Consider the following 8745-nt stretch of genomic DNA (forward strand, 5'->3'; position numbering starts at 1 on the left):
CCTGAGAGCTTTGAATGTAGGGATGGGCTTAGCGAACAATAGAAAACAGTCATCCTGGCACATCTCACTGGATCTAGCATTGTGTGAATGGCCTAGAATTGGGATCCAGGCAATCCCGGCCCATATACCAGGAATGCCAACATGGTATCACTTACCACTGCCAACGTCCAGTGGCTCCGACGGTGACACGCATGGCTCCTTTGTGTCTTCCACCAAAATTAGCCTAGGGACCCAGCGGCCGCGTATGTGCTCAAGACCCTCCCTTCCCTCTGGCTGTGGGTCAGTGATTACCTCGTGTCAAGCTCCATGTGTTGTCCTCTTTCCCTGTGACCTCTGGATCACTCTATCCCTCCCCTGAGCACGCAGGCACTAGGGATCCATAAAATGGAGCACAGAGTGGCCCTACCCTGGGCTCTCCGGTTTTTAGACACAAGCACAGAGCCTTCCACACTCCATGTGCATCATGTGACACAGCACATCCTATGACATCATGAACTACAAGGTGAGTCATTTATTTCATTTCACGATGGAAAAGGAGGACAATCTCTTCATGAGCTAGGAAGTCAGAGCTGGCCTTTGAACCATGGGTGATTGTTTGAGAAGCTGTCCACAAGGTATCCAAATGAACCTACGGGGACGGGGCATGACAGGCCAGGCCTGTGATCTCAGCTACTTGGAGATGAGTGGTAGAGACTACAGGATCACAATTGGAGGCCATCCCTGGCAAGAGTTAACTATATGCTGTCGCCAGACATGGTAGCTCGCATCTGTAATCCAGTTTGAAGCAGAGGCAGCAGACTCAAAGTTTAAGACCAGGCCAGGGAAAAGTGCAAGGCTCTTTATCTAAAAAAATTAACACGACAAAGCAATAAAAAATAAAAATAAAATAAAATGGCCAAGAGTGTGGCTGACATGGTAGAGCGTGTGTAAGTGTGAGGCCCTGAGTTCAATCCTCAGTCTCCCTCTCTCTTGCTGTCTCTCTCTCTCTCTCTCTCTTTCTCTCGCTCTCTCCCATACACACACACATACACACACACATACACACACAGAGAACCTATGGAACTTTATACATGTACAAGCTAGGCATAGAAATAGGTATGTGCAGACACATATGTGTGTATGTATAAATTAACTCAATAGTTTATGATGTGCAATAGATTATAATATGCATTCCTTATCTTAGTCTTTTGCTAGTTACATGACACGCCGGTAGCAATAGACCCCCCAGTGCCCAGATACTGATTGCTAAGTGCCACTCTCTGCTGACAAGCACCATGCATGGTAGAGACGCAGCTGATTCCAGAACTTGGGCCGACAGTGTATAAAATGTGCCTGTGATGTTACACATCAAAAAGCAGAGAACTATTCCAAGAGCATTGACACATGTCAACAAAAAACAGCAGCTCATTTGCAAGGCTCTCAAACCTTGCAAACCTCTCTTAAACCTCATAATAACTGTGGAGAATTATGTGTTATAAGTTATTGGGAAAACTAGGATTCCAAGGATCTATGTTGATATAAATAAAAGCATGTTCTCCCAAATGGTAGAAAGCCAAGAGTAAATTTAGAAAGGCAAGAGAAATCTTTTTAAAAAAATACAAACACCCCTTGGCAAATACAATATTTACAGAGAAGGTTCGTTAATTGGTACTAACACAGACAGACAAAAGTTTAAGGATCAATTGATTATTTTTGCCGGGCACGTTGACAGGCGTCTATACCCCCAGCACTCAGGGTGGAGATAGAGCAGGGCAGGGGTCTTAAATTCTATTCTACTCTGGGCTATATGGAGCATCAAAAAACAAAAACATGGCCTGGGGATGTCACTCAGTAGTAGAGTGCTTGTCTAGCATATTCAAGGCCCTGCGTTCAATCCCCAGAGCTGAGAGAAGGGGAGGGGGGAGATTTTCAATCTCAAAGCATCTCTCCAAAGGGCATTTCTTCATTACAAGGGTACAAGGGAAACTCTATCATGGATACTATGGGAAGGCCCAGAACAATGAGAACACTGTTAGTACAGGACTGAGTGACAACACAGGTCCCCGTGAGGACACTGGAGAAAAGGTCAGATGGCTTCTGATATATTCTGCCCGATGACCAGATCATGATCCAATCAGGAGCACCAGGACATTGCACTAGTGCCTGGCCAGAACACTGGCAGAGGCAGTGTTGTGAGAGGTAAAGAAGCAGGAGCTGATAGAGGAGCTAAGTGGCCCACTGACGGAGAGGAAAGAGATTTGACCCCAGCTCGCTTCCGTGGATGGCTTTGAAACGGAGGACATCATTAGGAGACCTGAATAAGCTCGAGGCCGTAGCTTAGAAAGTCCTCGTTTTTCATGAAACGGCACCAAAGAATTCAAGGGTAACTGGGTGCCACGTCCCTAATGATTCAGAAAAGAGAGAGGAGAACAAATTAACAATAGAGTAAAATATGAATGTTGAGTGATCTGGACAAAGAGTATTTATGAATTCTTTATACTCTTTTGCAGCCTTTCTGTGAATCTGAAATTATGGCAGAATAAAAGTTTTACTAAACCATCCAAGAGGAAGCATTTCTGAAAATTTCCCAGCATCCCCCTGGAGGGTCATGTCCAACCTCCTTCCCTTGACCTTGTAACTGGCTGTGTGGACGCCCTTCTGATGAGCCGCTGTGGCTCCGGGGGTCAGGGAGGCTCCAGGAGGCTCTCACCGCCTGCCTCCTCATTTCGGGACCTCATCCAGAGCCCCAAGCTAGCCTGCATGCTGCCAAGCCACCGTGAAACTACTGGGGAGAGCTGAAGGTGAATTCATGGGTGCCCCAGCTGCATGGGGGGGGAACGGATCTGCCAGGCACTGGCGGCTCACACCTGTAACCCTAGCTACTCAGGAGGCTGAGACCTGAGGATCGCAGTTCAAAGTCAGCCCAGGCAGGAAAGTCTGTGAGACTCTTATCTCCAATAAACCACCAGAAAACCAGAAATGGTGCTGTGGCTCAAGTGGTAAAGCACTCGCCTTGAGCAAAAGAACTCAGGGACAGCGCCCAGGCCCTGAGTTCAAGCCCCACAACCATTTCCCGTACTTCCTCTCCAACTCTAGGCCTAGCCAGCTTAGTACACGTAAACAGGAACAGGGAACTGCCCAGCCCACAAGGAGCCCCTTCCGCCCCCACGTGAGCCCACACTGTACCAACCCTGCAAGATAACGGCCCTATTCCATCTTATGAAGCCGATTCTCCTTACCTAGGGGGCAGCTGAGCCTTGAGGGGGTGATGGCCGCTATGTGGCCATGTGTGTCAGACCCACACAGGAGGAGTGACAGGAAGAGTAGCCCCCCTGTGGCTGCCACCACTGCCATCGGCATTGACCCAGCATCTCCCCCCTTCCATCATCTTCCCGCCACCCCGGCCATCTTTCTCTGCCGCTGCATGCCTTCAGTCTGGACCACTCTTGCTCCTTCAGCCCAGCCCATCTTTGATCCGGGCCTTTTCTCTCGCCATCATGCCTCTGTCTGGGTGATAACCGCCTGCCTGCTACTGTGTGTGGTGCTGAGTCCAGTGCGGCACCGCGGAGATCCACTCAGGGAGTTTGTGGACTCATCTCTCTCCCTCGGAAATGGAAGTCCCCGGGCTACAGGGGTGAGGGGCGGGGAGGAGGGGATGACATTCCTAGCAGCTGGATGGCAGAACACACACAGGACAGAGGAGGGTAAAATGGTTATTCTACCTAATGGGTAATATTTTACAGGAACTCCCGACAAAACTTATTTAAACTGGGTGAGAATAGCATTTGCTCTGAAGGCATTCTCTTATACCGAGCTCTTCTCCAGAACAGAATGGCTGTGTGTTGTTTTTTTTAACAACTTCTGGATACGTTACACTCAAATTTCTCAAACTTTGTTCCCATAACTATACCCATAGCAGTGGACTGCAGAGAGATATGCATAGGAACTGGACCAAACAAGGATTCACAAGGTTGGAGGCACTGAGACACAACATGAATTCTTTCCCCATGGGGTTTCATAACGCTTGAGAAAGCTCTAAGAAGTCCTGCAGAGAAAACAGGGAGAGAGCTGAGGTGATTAACTGTATTCCAACATAGATGCTGTCCATTAACACACATCATGATGCATGATTTTTGTAAAGAACATGATGTAAGTCCCTCAGTCTCCAAATTCAGACAAAAGGTCAAAAGCCCAGAAAAGTTCCTAGGCTCAATCAAGGTCACACAGCAGTGCATTTGTACTGCCCCTGATGGAGCATGAATGATGTCTGCTGAGCTGTCGGTTTTTAAGAAGGCAAAAACTGAACACAAGTGGGGTATGGTAGCTCATGCCTATAATCCCAGCTGCATGGGTGGTGGAGTGAGGAGGATCGAGGGTTGAGCCTAGCCTGGGAAAAACAAGTTGTAACGAGACCCTACCTCAAAGAACAAACCACATACGGTCTGTCTGTAATTCTATTTGTGAGGGCGATATAGATAGGAAGGTTGGGGTCCAAGGCTAGCCCTCATAAGAAGTCAGAGACTATCTGAAAAATAATGAAAGACTAGAGGGCTGGAGGGGTAGAGCTCCTGCGGAAGAGCACTTACCTCGCAGGCGAAAGGCCCGGAACTCAACACATAATCCCTCCCCCCACCCCCAGCCACCAGGGGAAAAAAACTGAACATGCCTGATTCCAGAACGAGCAGAGGAATCATACATGAAAATTAATGTAGCAAATACAACCTGCGTTCAACCTATTCATCCAACCAGCATCGACTCTCAATCACTGTTCATTCAGCACGCGTTTATTAAGCATTATGAGCCAGCACTGCACATTTTACGGCGAACAAGACATGGCTGTTGGAAGGCTGACAATAAAATTATCCTTGACGTCACCCAAATTGATGGCACTGTCCTTGATCACGCAAGGTCGAAGGACTTGTCAGAAATGACACATCCATTTGCTCTGGCGGGGTTTTTACATGAGGTCTAATGGTCATGTTGGGAAGGTGCTGGAATGAAGCAACTTGTCCTGCTCACTGCAAAGAAAGAAACAAAAGGATGGGGAGGCAGGTGAGCTTCTCACTCTAGAGATTTTCCAATTCCAAGTTCACTCAAATGCCCTCTCTGGCTTTCCAGATCTCAGCTGAAATGCATTCACCAATTCGTTATTGTCTACAAAGCCAAAGTGGCTTTGAAATGTTGAAAAGGGAGCTTCTTTGATATCACACATCTCCGAGCCCTTCACAAGCACGCTTACAGAGCTAGGACATCACAACACAACAGATTTGAGGTGAGAAAGCACTGTGAGCTGTTTTTTGCATGTGGTCTTTGTCAGGAGCTGATCTCTGCTCAGGAGTCGCAGGAAGTGTCTGATTTCCTTTTAAAAGGAAGGTTCCAATCGAGAAGCAAAGAAAACGTATCCAAGTGTCAAGCTTGAGAAGTTCATTCTGACTAGTAGTGCAAGGAACCTGTCTCTTGCTATACGCAATCCACAATCAGAGATGTCAGAAGCTCTGCGTCTGTGGCCCCCATTTCAGGCTAACCTATCTGTAAAAGCAAATAAATGCACGCTCTCCACCCTTGCCGCTTTTTAGGGGAATCCATAGTTTTCCAGTAACGAGCCTGAAAATTAACCTGGCAAAGCAACTTGTGAGGGTGTCACAGCCCGCAGAGCCTGTGTCTATTGAATGCCAGAATACACGAGGGAGCACCAGGAAGCATTCCTCTGCCCCCTGCACAGACTGCAGAAATGACTGAAGCCACAGAAACAAGAATCGGGCCGGCCACCCCCCTCTCCCACCCCCACCCCACCCAGGCACGAACCTGCCATTCCCAAACCAACCCAGACGCAAACGAGGCTGACTGACTGGTGTCTCTGAGCGACCTTCCCTCCTGCGGCCTCCTCTGGTCAGCTCCCTGCGCGGGAGCTTCCTAAGCATGCGGCCCTTAACTACACAGAGACACAGACGAGGGAGACGCGCGTGCGCACGCGCGCGGGCACCTCACGACAGGTGCCTTCGCCCTTTTCTCACGCACTTTGGTGGAATCCATTTGGGGTCAGGGGCGTAATTTTGCCTAATGGACTGGACCCCTTCGCGGTCCAGTTCCCGGACAGACTCAGCCACAGGCGCTCCACCCAGGGACTTCTGAGAGGCCTGGGACGTGTGATCCAAGGGACCCTGCTCCCCCTCCTCCTCCTCCTCCCCCTCCTCCCCCTCCTCCCCGTCATCCTCCTTCTTTCCCTCCTCCTCTTCCCCCTCCTTCTCCTCCCCCACTTCCCCCTCCTTCTTCTCCCCCTCTTCCTCCTCCTTTCCCTCCCCCTCCTCTCCCCCCTCCCCTTCCCCCTCCTCCTCCTCTCCCTCCTCCCCTTCCCCCTCCTCCTCCTCCCCCTCCTCGCCTTCCCCCTCCCCCTCCTCTCCCTCCTCCCCTTCCCCCTCCTCTCCCTCCCCCTCCTCCCCTTCCCCCTCCTCCTCCTTTCCCTCCCCCTCCTCCCCCTCCTCCCCTTCCCCCTCCTCCTCCTCCCCCTCTTCCCCTTCCCCCTCCTCTCTCTCCTTTCTCTCCCCCTCCTCCTCCTCCTCCTCCTCCTCCTCCTCCATCTCTCTGTCCCCGGGGGCCACCGCACTGGGGACCTCGTGGACGGAGGCAGCCGCGATCTCCCGGGGGAGGGCGGCGTCTGGGTGGCAGGCGAGGAGCTCGTGGCCCACGCGCACGCGCACCGTCTCCACCCGGGTGCGGGCGCAGAGGCGGCCGCAGCCCAGCAGCTGCGCGAACACCTTGCGGAAGTCGGCGTTGCAGGCGTAGATGATGGGGTTGAGCGAGGAGTTGGCCCAGCCGAACCAGACGAAGACGTCGAAGGTGGTCTCGCCGACGCAGGGCCAGCCGGCCCCGCGCGCGCCGCCGGGGGGCCTGCGGTGGCAGAAGGGAACCACGCAGTTCAGGACGAAGAAGGGCAGCCAGCAGCACACGAAGGCCCCCACGATCACCGACAAGGTCTTGAGGACCTTGGTCTCCTTGCGGATGGACGTGCCCAGGCCCGGGTGGTGCGCGCAGGCCGCGGGGCCCCGGCAGCTCTGCGCATGCTCGACCGCCCGCTCCAAGGAGGCGATCCGGCGGATCTGCGCCTGCGCGATGCGGTAGATGCGCGCGTAGGTGACGATCATGACGGCCACCGGGATGTAGAAGCTGATGAGCGAGGAGGAGATGGCGTAGGTTCGGTTCAGGCTGGAGTCACAGCTCTCCGCCCGCATCCCAGGCTCCGCGGCTTCCTCCCACGTCGTGCCGTTGGCCGGAAGATCCAGCCCGGCCCAGGAGCCGGCCTTGCCCCGGTGCCAGTTGAGCTGGACCGGGATGAAGGAGATGAGGACGGACAGGGCCCAGGCCAGGCCCACCACGAGCAGGGCGACGCGCTGGGTCATCCTGCGCTCGTAGCGGAAGGGCCTGGAGATGGCCCAGTAGCGGTCCAGGCTGATGACGCACAGGTTCAGGATGGAGGCCGTGGAGCACATGATGTCGAAGGCCACCCAGACGTCGCAGAACGCCCCGAAGGGCCAGAAGCCGGCCACCTCGGCCACCGCCTTCCAGGGCATGACCAGCAGCGCCACCAAGAGGTCGCTCGCCGCCAGCGACACGATGAACACGTTGGTCGTCTTGGCGCGCAGGTGCCGGTCGCGCACGACGGCCGCGCACACCAGCACGTTGCCCAGCAGCGTCCAGACGATGAGCAGGGTCAGGAGGCCGGCGGTGACCACCTGCCCGGGCCCCGGCCACGCCGAGCCCCGCGGGCCGCCCCCCGGCGCCGGCCGCTGCTGCCGCTGCCGCCGCCCCCAGTGCGCCCAGGACGCGGTGCCGTTGCGCCCCGGCGGCAGCATGTCGGGCTCGGGGTGGGGCGGGGGGGGCGCGGGGGCGCACGGAGGCAGGTCTCAACTTCAGCCTGGCACCCCAGAGGTCGCCCCATCGGGCGCCCCCCAAAGGGAGCGCCCGGCCCCGCAATGGAGAGACCTCTCCGCCCCCCACCCCACCCCGATTCCCGGAGGCGCGCTCACCGTGCGCCCCGGAGCGGTGGCCGTCCAGAGCCCCTCCGGTCCCGGGCCGCGGCGCCGGCGCCCGCAGCACCGGCAGCCAGGGTCTGGCGTGGAGCCGGCGGAGGGAAGCGCGAGCCGCCGGGAGCCGGGATGCCAGGCGGGCGCTGCGGCACCGCCGCTGCCGCCGTCCCCCCCCCCACTCCCCCCGCGCCCGCCGCTCCCGCTCCCGGGTCCCCGCTCCCGCCCCGCCGCGCACCCGCCCCACCTGGGCCCCCGTCGTCCTAACTCGCCGCGATCCAGGGCCAACACGGAAGGGGCAGCGATCACCCCCACACACACACCCCAAGCCAGCCCCCAGCCCCGATGCCGGGTCACACGGGAAGCCTCCTGGCCTGACCCAGCCCCGAGGCTCTGGGCCTGGCCGTGTTGGGAAGCGCCTCGCCTCGCAGGACGAAAAGGGCAATTCTTGCCTCGCAGGACGAAAAGGGCAATTCTTCGGAGCCTTCGGACCTGAGCCCGGGGCACGGGCTTCAGTCCCGCCGCTCCCACCGCGGGCAGGCGCCTGCCCCCCCCCCCTCCCCACCGCCCGGACCTTGGTTTCTTTGTCCCAATTCTTGCTCCCCTGGGGGGTCAAAAGGAACCTGCTAGGTCCTTGGGGAGCAGAGGCTCAGTACAGCATCTCCTGGTTCTTCCTTAGCAGGAGATTTTCTCCCCATCACCTTGAATCTTGGGCCGGGGGTCGGGGGAGAGGGTGACTTTTTCC

The 8745-nt window shown here is 55.6% G+C and overlaps 1 protein-coding gene across 1 annotated transcript; it reads right to left on the reverse strand.

Annotated features, from left to right (window-relative positions):
* Positions 1-5842: 5842 nt before the first annotated feature.
* Positions 5843-7829, reverse strand: Drd5 (dopamine receptor D5). Its single transcript, XM_070012663.1, is given in 3 exon segments — positions 5843-6040; positions 6042-6142; positions 6530-7829. Coding segments are annotated over 3 exon segments (1452 nt in total). The 3' UTR covers positions 5843-5989.
* Positions 7830-8745: the final 916 nt, after the last annotated feature.

Source organism: Dipodomys merriami, unplaced genomic scaffold, assembly GCF_024711535.1.
Source record: "Dipodomys merriami isolate MVZ:Mamm:240054 unplaced genomic scaffold, mDipMer1.0.p SCAF_9, whole genome shotgun sequence".
Taxonomy (NCBI): Eukaryota; Metazoa; Chordata; class Mammalia; order Rodentia; family Heteromyidae; genus Dipodomys; species Dipodomys merriami.